The 13,063-nt window shown below is 37.7% G+C and overlaps 1 protein-coding gene across 3 annotated transcripts in view; it reads right to left on the bottom strand.

Annotated features, from left to right (window-relative positions):
* The window catches only part of UBE2F (ubiquitin conjugating enzyme E2 F (putative)), a 33,997-nt gene that overhangs the window by 16,150 nt on the left and 4,784 nt on the right, over positions 1–13,063 (bottom strand). For all 3 annotated transcript variants that reach the window (XM_063116030.1, XM_063116028.1, XM_063116029.1), the window contains exons 3-5: positions 10,704–10,733; positions 10,111–10,176; positions 6,661–6,728 (exon numbers count right to left, since the gene is read on the bottom strand). In XM_063116030.1, the coding sequence (XP_062972100.1) occupies positions 6,661–6,728; positions 10,111–10,176; positions 10,704–10,733 (164 nt within the window). The remainder of the gene's footprint in view (positions 1–6,660; positions 6,729–10,110; positions 10,177–10,703; positions 10,734–13,063) is intronic.

Raw genomic sequence — 13,063 nt, 5'->3', positions numbered from 1 at the left:
AAGATCCAAAAGAAGACGGTCCCAGGATAAATAACAAAACAGCAGCTAGAAGTAGGAAATTTAATCTGAGGGGGGCTAGCTACATATTAATGCTCCTTACAGTGCTTTTAAATATTGAGGATGGGCCATACCGTGGTACTAATTTTTACATGCGGAAAATTCTAGGTTCAATTCTGAAAACTTCACCTAGGGTTGGGGCAGACTATTGTCTGAAAACATTCAGAGTCACTGCCGGCCAGCATAGGCCATACTGAGCTAAATGGACCAACTGATCTAACTTGGTATAAGTCAGCTTCACATACCATAAGGAAGCCTTCCCCAACCATGTGCTCTCCAGATGGGTTGGATTACAACTGTCATTACCCCCATGCACTATGGCCAGTCCAACACATCTGGAGGATGCCAGGTTGGGGAAGACCACCATGAGGTGAATCAGTAGAAGGGTCTACCAGCCAGCCCAGCATTATCTTTATAAGAGAGACCAGCTAAATGCCTGTTGTACAATACAACTTCACTGTCATTGTGCTACATTTCGTTCTTTAACTTGGAAAGTACATCTTAATACAGCTTTAACAACTTTCCGTTGTACGGCGGGGTTATTCTAAAAGTCTCCTTTTCTAAGGGAGGCCAATTAACACCCCCTTAAAAAGTGAAGCAATCACGTAGTTGCTGTATGAGGTAGAAACTTGGGCTTGGAATAAGAAGTCTCCCGCCCAGCTGGAAACAATTTCTTAAGGAAAATCTTTGGTCTCCCTCAGGGCACCCCTGCCACGCATTTAAGGATGGAGGCAGGGCTGCCCTCAATTTCGGTAAGAGTCTATCTGCCATTGCTAAACCATTTTAAGAAACTTGATAGTCTTCCAGAAACTCATCTAGTTAAATCCTGCTACTGGTACTACTGGGAGGGGGAACCAGCGAGTAAATATGCTGTCCCATATTCTGCAAATATACTCTTTGCCCTCGTTAGAGGACATTAGGTCTTGGGACTCAACAAAAAACCTTTGTCACTGGCTCCCTGAGTGGGATGCCAGCTGAGGTGCTGGTTTGATTCAGCATTCACAGTTCTCCCTCTGGTACCCCCACTTTAAGAAAAACAAATTTACTTCTTTAACCTTACAGATCAACCACTAAGGAAGGAATTTACAAGCCTGTGCTTCCAAACCATGCACTCGGCATATCTTGAGGGCAGATTCACAATGTTCCTGTGGAAGTGTTTCTGCTCCTGTGACTAGAGGCAAGTGGTCATTACACATTATGTCTTACATTGCCCGCTTTATGAAGCAGTTAGAAGGAAAACAACCAGCCAGACTGTTGCTAAATTCATGTGCTCTGTAGTGGAATGTGTTTACTACTTGCTAGCAGATACTTTCCTGTGTTATCTAACAAGTGGCCATCTTTACCTGCTGACTCTTAAAATCAGAAAAAGAACTATATCTACTAACCCTGTTAGACAGTTTGCTAGACTGTAGTTTATGATTAGTTTTACTATTAGGTTTGTCTTAGTTGTAGCTGTAACCACAGTTAGACATTTAGAATTTCATTATTTTACTTGCATTTTATAATTAATTGTTGTTGCTTTTATGCATAATGTATATACGTTGTATTATTTTTATGTGTATGTTTGATTTATTGTGTTATGAACTGTGGTTACAATAAACTATCACTACTACTACTATACTTTGTAGCAGTTATCTACAAGGCATTAAGGAGGCAGATGCAAATGTTTAAGTTCCTCTATTGACCAAGGACGAGCCAATACAGCTAAATATCTAGAAAGGTGCAATGGCAAAATGTTGCTTCTAATTTTAAGAATGTGATGAAGACAGAAATATTCAATTTAACATGGTCCTGAGGTTTATATCTGATTTATTATATACACAGAAGGATCAACATGTTTTCTAAAGCTTCACAATGTAATTAAAAACTGGAAATCTATATGGCTATTTGATTGGGATTGTTCAAACTTGATAGGTTGGATTTAGAGATCCTATGAAGAGAACTCCATTCATGTGCCTGAAAAGCCGCTCTGGTTGGCTAGGGGATCCTTTGAAACAGTGTGGGAGATGGCATGCGGCACCTCAGGGGGGAAATTGTCTCTCCCCCTGCTTCAGCAAGAATTTCTGCTGGATCTCATTTGTTTCCATTCACAAAAGGGACCCTGGATTCTACCCAGTTTACTGAGCCTTTCATGTATACATGGCTGCTCATCATATATAAATGAAAAACCTCACAGAGAATGTTTTGTTGGTAAGTAGCAGCAATCTACAATTTCTAAAAAATAAACACTTAAAGAGATAGATGAAATGACTCAACACCAACAGCATTTCTCATCTCTTGCAAAATTATGCTTTTTATTTGTAAATCTTTTTCCCTTAGAAACTTCTCTATGCATGTGGGTGTAAGTTGTCAGAAAAGAAAGTACAAATCATAATAGCACAACCCACAGACTATGTTTTATTGTAACTGGCTTTTCATTTCAACCCTCCTCCCCAAAAGTCAGTTTTATTGTTATTAAAAAGTGAGACATATTTTAACTTATCTGTCCAGGATACCCTCACTTCTTGCACTTCCTCATCAAAGCCCATGGCAATAAAACTGGCAGGTTTTAGGTAACGTTTATAGCCACTTCTGAAAAAACAATATTCTAAATCTGTTCTGAGAATCATTTGCTATTTTGCATCCAAAAATGTGAAACTGCTGATCAAATTTAAGGGTACTTAATATTAGTCCAGGTCCTAAAGAGACCTTAAAAGTTATACCTTACTCACTTCAGCTTTTATTTCAAAATTTTATATTAAAAGTTTAGCAAGGCCCTCTTTTGTCCTTACATAGAGCTCTTTTTTTATGCCGTGTGAATCAGTGTGAATTCCCACCTACACCCCCACCAAAAGTACAGGGATGGAGAATCCAATGCACTTTGCTTGGAAAGGACTTCAAAATTAACTTTGGATATTTTGTTTTTCAAAATATTCCCATTTTAATTAACTCAACTACAACATAGCAGCCATCATCACACCAAACCCTAGCTTGGCACTTCCCTCTTAATTAAAATCAAAGATTTTAAGTTCATCAGATGCTCAAGAAATTTCAGAGAGGCCATCCTAATTACACAAACCGTGAAATCATTAGATTTATGACTTTGCTTTATGCGTGAGAAAGAACTTCATAGTTCTATGACTTCATAGCTATTTTGTTCTGTTTAGACAGATATGTTACCTCTTCCATAGGAAAACAGTTTATTGTAGGGATCTGCCCATCCCAAGATGCCTATGTTAGTCAGTACGTAACTCATGATTAACTGAAGTCTTTGTCTATTTACCATGACACAACATTGGCCAAAAAGTTTCACCATTGAAAAATACTCAGTGCTGTTCTTCTGTAACCATCACCACAGCTGAAATCAGTGAGGTCAGTTTTGCTGTATCCAAGGCCTATCAAGTCTTTCCAGTTCTGACAGCCTTTTCATCTTAGTATATCAGTCAAGATGCACATTTTTATAATCTGTGCCTGCCTTCATTTGTTGACTGATTTTGTCTGCACTTCTGTCCTGGTGCTGCAAATAATCCCTGTCCAATCAAGCATCCCCCCGCCCCCAATGAGATTGTAACAATTTAGATTTTCATTTGGCTGTAGCTACGTCACCTAAGTTGCTGTCTATACATCCACAACCACATTCCGGCTCTGTACAAAGAGAACACAAGAATCGCATGATGCTGGACTTTGATGAGCATCACTACAGGAGGACTGGGAGGAAACATAAAAGCATTTGGAAGGGAACTGCAAATAACTAATAGTCCGTAAGATGAGACATATTGGCTCAATTGAGATGATCTTCCAAATCATGGTTTGTAAGACTGAATGACCTGCCGACTTGCACACCTCTCCTCCCTGTGAGAGGAGAGATTAAGCTTGCACTCGGGGTAGGGTGCACAAGAAGGGGCACAGCCCTAACAGCATGGGCAAGACTTTAAAGCGGGGGGCACTCAGCCAACCTTGAGCACTTTCTTTGGCTGAGAAGCACTCAATATCATCCAGTTAGCCAAGAGATCTCAGGGATTTAAAGTGCAGCACGGTTTTTGGGGATCCCCTCCTTCTAGTGCACCCCTCCTTGAGTTTGCAGCACCTAGTTTTCATAAAAAAGTGCATGCCACCCCATTTTTCTACTGCAAAGGGATGACAACTGGGAAATAGAAGTGCTTACAGCAATGAAAGAGAAAAAGAAGGTGGTGCCTCAGGCACCTTTAAAAACCATACCATACTTCTTTATTGTGATCCATAGATCCATGAAAAAACAAGAATCAAACATGATTCTTAAAAACCCTTTAAAAACAGATGCTGGGAACTCGGGAAAGTGACATTCCTAGCAGGGCACCCCCAAGGTTCAGGACAACGCATTGCTTCAGGTGTGATCTGCACCCCATTTCTCTACCTGTCAACTGTGCACAGCCATAAAAACAGCCTTGCTACAGTGTAGCCTTGACTGTTCCCTTGAATCTTTGACATACAAGGGAGCAGCCAAGGCAAGCCCCGATATGTTGGATATTCAGTTGCAGAAGTGTGCAACTGCGAATAACCAATTTTTTATTTTAAAAGGGCACATAAAAGGGAAAATAAGAAAATCAAAAATCCCAGTGCCATTTCTGCAGAATAAAAATAAAGATTCTGACTGTGATGGAGATCACAGCTGGAGTGGGGATAGGGGCTTGGCAGTAGACAAGATGGGTTCTGCCCCCAAGTATCCTGGGTGAAGCCAGAGAGCAGCAGGAAGCAAGCTAGGCACTATGGGTGGTGTGTCTGATTGTCTGTCAGGCACACCAGCCATGTACTGTTGTTCGTTCACAAAACAACCTGCAGTGCGTAGTTTGTCACCAATAATAGGTTAGTGTGTTGTGCAAACACCCCCATTGTGTTCCTGTTCCCAGTAGGAAACTTACAACAATGATCAACATAGTTACATCATTCTTATTTGCATTTGATCTCTGATGGAAACATCATGTTTACTTTGACTTCAGGTGGGTCAGACTCCAAAAATATGTTCTTCTGCTGTTATGGAGTCAGCTGAGAGATGATCAGCTAAGTGCTGTTTTAATTTATTTCACACCTTAAAATATCTTCCATTATTATTTTACATCTTCTGGATTATAAAATGAAAAATGAAAAAGTGCAATATATTAAAAATCAAGCTTACCTTGACCCTCTATGGGCCAGCAATATGCTTCAGAAAGGGTCCATGACACTTATGATGCAAAAGCATAGTATTATGGCAAGGTCTCTTATCAGAATGTGAGCTGTCTGGTTGCAAGTGGGTATTGAATACCCTTAAGACCAGGAAGAAAAGTAAAGCCTCTTCATCTGCATTACCTCCTTCTAGTTCTGAAGGAATCGGTTGACAGAGTTTTATATCTTGCTTGACATTATCTTTCCTTCACCTTCAGGAATTTTAATATTACACCCTTAAACTGATTAAACAACTGCATTAAAGAAATGCACATTATTTGGAAAGTAAAATTACAGTGTGGCAAACTAAGAAGTCATTGAAACAGCTTCCTTGCTGATAATAGAAAAATCCTTCTTCCTTCAATTAAAGCTTTGTACAAGGATCTAACTCTCCCAAAACCTGATTTCATTGTTCTTCTAATCACATATACATATTCAAACTTCTAATCATATATACATATTCAAACTTAAGCTATCTGTGTATTTTGTTTCAATTCTCAAATTTTCTTGCTAACAAGAAATGAGAAACACCTTAATAATACCACCACATGAAAAATAATGACTTTGTATGCTACATAGAACAAATAGAAAATGATAATATAATGGAACTACATTTGTTTGACGTAATCTTTTTAAATGATCTTGTACTAGATCATTTAAACTCAGAAGTTTAAACTCGGAGCATATATGTATAGTTTCCTCGTGAGAATAATCCAAGAAGTTAACATTTGATTTCATATTTTATTTACAATTTTACTTTTGCTTTCAAAATGAAAAAATAAAAAAAGCCTTAAGACATGCTAAATGTCTAATGGTTCAAAATAGGCAGACCAAACATTCAGTTAATTAACAGCCAATTAAAGGAGCCTGAGACACTGACTAGCATCTTGTGAAGATTCTGACCTTCACATTTTTCTTGCATAAGCAGGAAGGTATGTGCAATGCAAGCAGCTTTGCCTCTCATATTATCCTGTTCTCCTGTCAGTCCACCTAGCACTTCCCCCCAACCCCACCCCACCCTGAGCTTACTATAATTACCAGATCTGACATGAAGGTTCTGTTGAGTAGATCTGATATATTAAATAGTTTTCGAAATTAAATTCAGAACAGTAGCTTACTTGCTTCTCAGTAATAGAATTCTCTTTAAGGAGTGTATAAGTAAGTACACTTTATGCAGATTTAAGATCACACCTAAATCTGAAGAGATTCAATTTTAAAGAATTGCTTTCAGCATTAAAATTAGTCCAAGTGTAAGAACACAACATGCAAAATGAACCTTTTCTTTTGCAAACTGCATTTCTAACACAAGGGGAATGTGAATATGACCTGCAACAATATCACTACATATCAAATTCAGCTATAACACACAGCTAAAAACTACATGCATTTTGAAACTGGGTGTAGAAGGAAACTCACACAGTACTACACATTTTAATTACTTACCACCATATTATAAGCATCAGGAACCTCAATTTCAAACTGAAATGTTCCATTTTGATAATAACCTTCATCTGTTAAAGGAAACACCAGAACTTAAAATAAAATATGCAATTTATTTATGTGTTTAATCAATTTCTCAGCTTCCTTTCAATATTAGTTTTCTCAAGATGGTTTACACTGTAATACACACAATTCTAGATCAATAATAAATTCATACATTCATAAATAATATTTAAAACCAATTTAAAACAACAGTATCAAAGCAGCATTTAATAAAGTTGCTTTAATAAAGCATATAATAAAGATGTTCAACTGAAAACTTAAGAAAACAAACCCTCTTAAAAACAGTAACAGATGGGGCAAGCGGTGTATTGGGGCAGATTAACCATTGTGTGTGTGGGGGGGGGGGCAGATTTCACAGAGCAGGGGCCACCACTGAGGAGTTCTTATTTCTAGTGCCTGTCAACCTTACATTTCTTAATGGAGGTCCAATACCACAGGGTCTCTGACAATGATCTTAACAAATGGGCAAGTTCATACAATTGTGGGAGGCCCCATAAATATTCTGGACCCAGCTATTAAGGCTTTAAAGATCAAAACCAGCACTGCCACTTTTAGGGTCACAAATACCATTCCCTAACTCAAAGAAGCATTTATCATTTCTGAAGTCCAAATGCCCAGCCATGCCCTGACAGATTGCAAAGGTCAAGAAGTGCAAGGCTCTAGAATGCTGGTGGAGGTTTGTCTATGTTTTCAGTATGTATAAGTTGAAAAGTATCCATAACAACAGGACCAGATACTGTCAAAAGTATGACATCAAAGTCAGCACAGACGCAAGTAATTTCAGCAGCAAAATGCAACATACATGGATCACAGCAAACCTTAAAGGGTTCCACAACCTGAGCCCCATGATCTACATTCAACAGGCATCTCATCACTCAAAAAAGCTCTAGTGGACAGTATTGTGCAGACCCATTGGTGTCAGAAAATATTTCTTTACATTAATTTTCATTTGTATGAATTCATAACTGTGCAATTGTGCACTTTAGGTTATGGGGGAAAATGCGTATTTTTGGCTGTTTTCTTTATTTTTGTTTATTTTCCAAAGGGTTATTTGTGCCACACTTAATTGGTGCATCCAGAATTTCCCCTCCCCTGAGTGAAATTGTGCAGGGTTTTGAAGGTGGAGTAAGGATGGGTGTGTGTGCCTATGACATATGGTTCCAATCCTGCAAACTTTCAAGGTTTTATAGAGCTGCAGCAGCAATATGATACTGTTTTGCCATGCAACTTTATATGACAGCAAGTTACCCTATGATGCCCATAATTCATGGTGGGTTAAATAACACCTACTATAGAACGTGGATTATCAGAGTGGGTTATTTCAGGCAAATAATCCAAAATTCCTGACAACACAATAACCCACAATGTGGTTATTTAACACATCGTGGTTTATTGTGTTGTCTGAACCCAATTTATACGATAAATATAAAGAAAGGACCAGTCTAGCTGAAGCCCCAGTTGCAGCCATATATGATTCAAATTTCAATAAGAATATGCAATTAGGAAATTGTGATATTTGGAAAAGAAATAACATGTGCTTATTTAAAAAGAACTATTTTTGGTCACATGAAGAAAAGAAACAAGTGGTGGAAGTAGATTATTTGCCATGCTATGAATAACTTTAATTGAGAGAATATTACAGGAAAATAAGATGAAACTGATATTATTTAAGAGGCTGTACAAACTTTGAAAGTCTATCTTTTGGGGGAATAGAAAAAAATGAGGCTGCACTCCTATAGACCTTGTGTGTCTGGTTTTCTTGATAGAGAGGGAATGGACAGGCATACAGGATCACTGTGGGTCAGGAAGCTGAATAGTTGAATTTCACTTACTTATCTAGAATCGTCGTCCAAATTTGCATCACAAATCTCTAGTCACATCTGTCTGCTCTGCCTTAAAATCTTTAAGACTGGGGTGGGGGAGTGCAAAAGCATCAAGTTTTTTTAAATGCTAACTGAGCTTCTTCCAAGCATCTTAACTAATAGTGCCATCTACTGCATACATCTATGCAATACAAAATTGCAAAGTTGCCAAAACTAGTAAAAACATTTCACTAGTTCATTTCACAAAGTGCCATGTAACACAGATTCAAAGAGACTATTGAAATGACATGACTACACCGGCATGGTAGCAAATTGTGATGTTACACGGAATGATTTTTCACTCAAGTAGAAAGCTTGCAACTTACCCCAGCACAACTGAGACAATAAAATTTATTTTCGATCGTAGTAGTATGGCCAACATGACAATACTAATTACATTTCAAAGTACATGTTTTGTATATAAAAAAGAGCATATTGTTTTTCTGCATAAAAGAATTACACAATAAAAATGAAAAAGCACCAAAATAATTACCTGGAAAAAGTCAACCAATTTACCAGTAATTTAATGTTATATGAGAAATACAGTGCTGAATCTTATTGTGCCATTCCACTGATAGAACCAGCTCTGTCAGCAGAACCAGAAGGGTGTTAATTTCCCCTTCCCTGTGCATGCCCCCCAAATCTACTCTGGATGCAAAGGAAACCCTCTAGAACAGATTTTTAGGAAGTGTGGAAGAGAAAGTCCTGTTGTGGTAGAGGACGTCTGCTACATGTTGGATTTAACTCAACAGTCCCTGCTGAGGATAGAGAAATGGTAATTCATTTGTTAACCGCAGCAAGGTTGGCCACAAGCCATTGATGAAAAAAGTGAAAGCATGCTCTATCAATGATTGTTTCCTGACATGACTGAACAAATATTGTATTAGACAATGAAGAAGAATGGACAACCAACTTGAGAAGTTGGGAATATTTACAATGCTTTGAAATAATGAAGTACAAGATGCAGTCCAACATTATTCTTTATTAGGGATTTGATAGAACATTTGTATGTTAGGAGTTTTATGGTGTGTGTGTGTGTGTGATACAGTTTGAGCTATTTTGATATTTCTTTAATAAATGTATTCTTTAATTTGATGTATTCATAGTTTTTTAAAAATATGTTTATATCTGTGTGCATGTTTCTGAATGTAAATTCATATTTCTTGATATTTATATTAAGAAACTATCTTCTTAAATTAATCCTAATTTATTAATTAATGTATTGTACACCTATTATATGGCTTAAAAATATAACATTTTTTTTTAATTAAAAAAATATTTTAGTATCTTGTTCTTGATTGGCGCAGCCCTGTTTTCAGATTACATAACTTTGATGGTGTAAGTTAACCATCATAATATAAATATCTTTTTACCCACCTATTCTCTATTTCTGCTCAATTGACAAGCTTTTAATTTAAGTTTATCAACTAATGTAGAATAAGACATAGATATATAAAACCATGTGCGTTCTGCGCTCAGGGTCACTTAAAAGTTAACATCATTTCAATATGTGTTTTAAAAAGATTACCTGGGTTTACTGTTAGGAGAAAATAATGGAGTTTATTTGGGTCAGGGAAGTTCACTTCACACGTACCTGAAAATGAAAATAAAAATCTGAAAATAACTGAAAATTGTGGTGTTTCTGATTGAAGAAACAGCTGAACGAAAACCCAGGAATGAAAGGGGAAAAGGCCTAAAAAGGTGCATAGAAGGGAATGAGTTGCCCAACATGTTTTGAGTATTATAACTCTTCCTTAGGTGTGACTCTAATTCAGTTCTTTCAAACAAAAAGCAATACCATATTCCATCTCTTTGAAAAAAATGGGAGAATCTCCTCTCAAATAGGTTTTTTAAACTCACTCTTTAGATTAATATTTCTTAGAACAGCGAACTATTTTAAAATCAAGCGCTGCAATAAATACAATGACAATTCCAGCAGGCTGAACAGAGGGAAATGACAGAAAGAAAGAGAGAGCAAGGCACCAGGCCTCAAGAATTTCAGCTAAGAATTTCACGCATAAATCTACATAGCATATCTCAGCTATCTGAAAATGTATTATATAAAGTTGGATAGCAAGAGTTTGTACACTCCCCAGAAAATATGCTGAATACTGTACTTACAAGGTAAATTTACTTCAAGTTCTGCAACTTCTGTTAAAAATAAAAATGTCAGTCAGTGTCCATTTTATTAATCACCTTTCCCTATATAATGCTCAAGGCAGTCTATATCCAAATTGATAAAACTGCTATAATAAAAAATCAAGAGCAAAAACGATATATAGAATTTTACACACTGACTCTTAATATATGGAACCATGCAAGAATTCATAATAAGGCAACATAAATATTAGCAATCTATAAGATTTCATTAAAACACAACTAAGCGAAAGACAACAACAAACCAGTTAAATCAGACCAACAAATCAGTATATAATTACAAAATCATAACAATATTGTCAAAACTAACAATTTGGTCCTAAATCCATTAAGGACACATGGCTATTCATGTTTAGAAAGAAAAATGTCATACAACTCCCAGAATTCCCCAGCCCATTATCAATCCAGAAAAAATGTATTTTATATCCTCTAGGAAATGGCATACAAACCGCATGATCTACTAGAAGCCTTGAAATGATTTCACTGTGAAAAAGGTGAAATTCATAATGATAGCTGTATCCATACTACATCTTTGGTCAAGCCCTGTTTAGATCAAACTGCAACTATAGTTGCAATTCTGTGCAGTGTGAATAGGGTGCTATTTTTTTTGTAGAAAATGGGAGAATAAACCTTGCTTAAATAAGACACTGGTCTGTTCCAGATGTCACAATCTAACCATGGTTTGGTTGTTGGGTATGTGCTATAAGCTTGTGTATTGCCTCCACTCTGCTCTCACAAATTTCCATAACCACTTCCAGGTTTGTTGTAACCAAGCTTTGTCATGATGTCTGAATTAGGCAAACAATGGCTTCCCTGCAACCATAGGTTGTATACTAACCATTATCAGAAGCCATGGTTTGAATGTGCAAGCCTGCAGAACAGCCCCAATTTATATCTGAACCAGAACTTTATCTTCAGCTGTATTCCCTCATTATGTCAAGTTCTGGATTTTATAGAATGAAAACATATTGTAGAAGACATGAAAACTGTCAGGGCAAATGCAATACATAGAACAACTATTTGTACCGTACCACTAAGGGACACTTCACATATTATTGATAAGACGTGTACACATTTAGAACAGCTACACATTTTATTATCCCTTTGACCAAAGATAACATTATTCTTGTAGTGCATTGTCCAGCCCTGCTTAACTTCATCAAGGTAACTTCTTTGTGCACTCTCAGATCATCATCTTAACTATTCTGAACATCTGAGTGAACTGTGGCTAAACAGTGATTACTTTTTAAAAATGCAAACTATCACAAGCTAGTGTAGTGGCTAGAGTGTTGGACTGGGAGTCAGGAGATCTGGGTTCTAGTCCCCACTTGGCCATGGAAGCTCACTGGGTGACTCTCAGCCCAGCCTACCTCACAGGGTTGTTGGGAGAATAAGATGGAAAGGAGAGGGATTATTTTCTTCCTTGGAGAAAAAAAGGTGGGATATAAATGTAATAAATAACATAAATAAACTACAGCAGTAGCTCTTCCTTATCAGGATTTAGGTAAGTATTTTAGTGAGAGCACTCTTTTTAGTATGCAGTAAGATACTCTATACTACTTGCCCTCTTGATCTCTTCTCTTCATCCCTTTTATACTATCCTGTGTCCCCTTTTCCTGACCTTTTTGACTCGCCAATTGTTCCCTTTCCACTGGCAGTTCTCCAGGCTCCCTTAAGCACGCCTCCCTTTATTGAAGAAACCTTACCTCTTGGGTGGGTCACCATCCTGTTTCACTTTTACCCTTCCTGTCCAAAATCCTGGAGAGAGTGGCCTCCCAATTGACCTATCGTCCTATGATTTCAATGACCCTTTTCAATCAGGGTTCCAAGCTGGCCATTCAACAGAGACAGCACAGTTTCGTGTAATGAATGATGTCCTTGTGGCTAACGCACAGCATCGCACATCTGTGCTGGTGCTGCTGGGTCTCTCAGCAGCATTGGACATCCTGAACCGCAGGATACTTTTGGCTTGGTTGGCATTACTGGCGCTGCTCTTTCCTGGCTTGCTTCCTTCTTGTCAAATTGTTCTTTCTCTGTCTCCTTTTCAGGAATTATTTTGGATCCTTTTCCCCTCACTGTTGGGGTGCCCCAAGGGTCTGTCCTTGGACCTCTCCTGTTCTCTCTCTCTCTCTCTCTCCTTCCTCTGGGCTCCCTCATTTCCAATTCTGGTTTCCAGCATCATATCTATGCTGATGATAGCCAGGTTTACCAGTCCTCCAATCAGCTTGGGGAAGGAGAGTGGACATCTGTGGGAAACTGCCTGCTGGGGATGTCATCACGGATGTCTGCTCACTGCCTCAAGCTGAACATGGATAAAACTAAAA

The sequence above is a fragment of the Elgaria multicarinata genome, chromosome 2 (assembly GCF_023053635.1).
Source record: "Elgaria multicarinata webbii isolate HBS135686 ecotype San Diego chromosome 2, rElgMul1.1.pri, whole genome shotgun sequence".
Classification (NCBI taxonomy): Eukaryota; Metazoa; Chordata; class Lepidosauria; order Squamata; family Anguidae; genus Elgaria; species Elgaria multicarinata.
The sequence above is the reverse complement of the archived record's forward strand: the minus strand, read 5'-3'. Positions and strand labels throughout refer to the sequence as shown.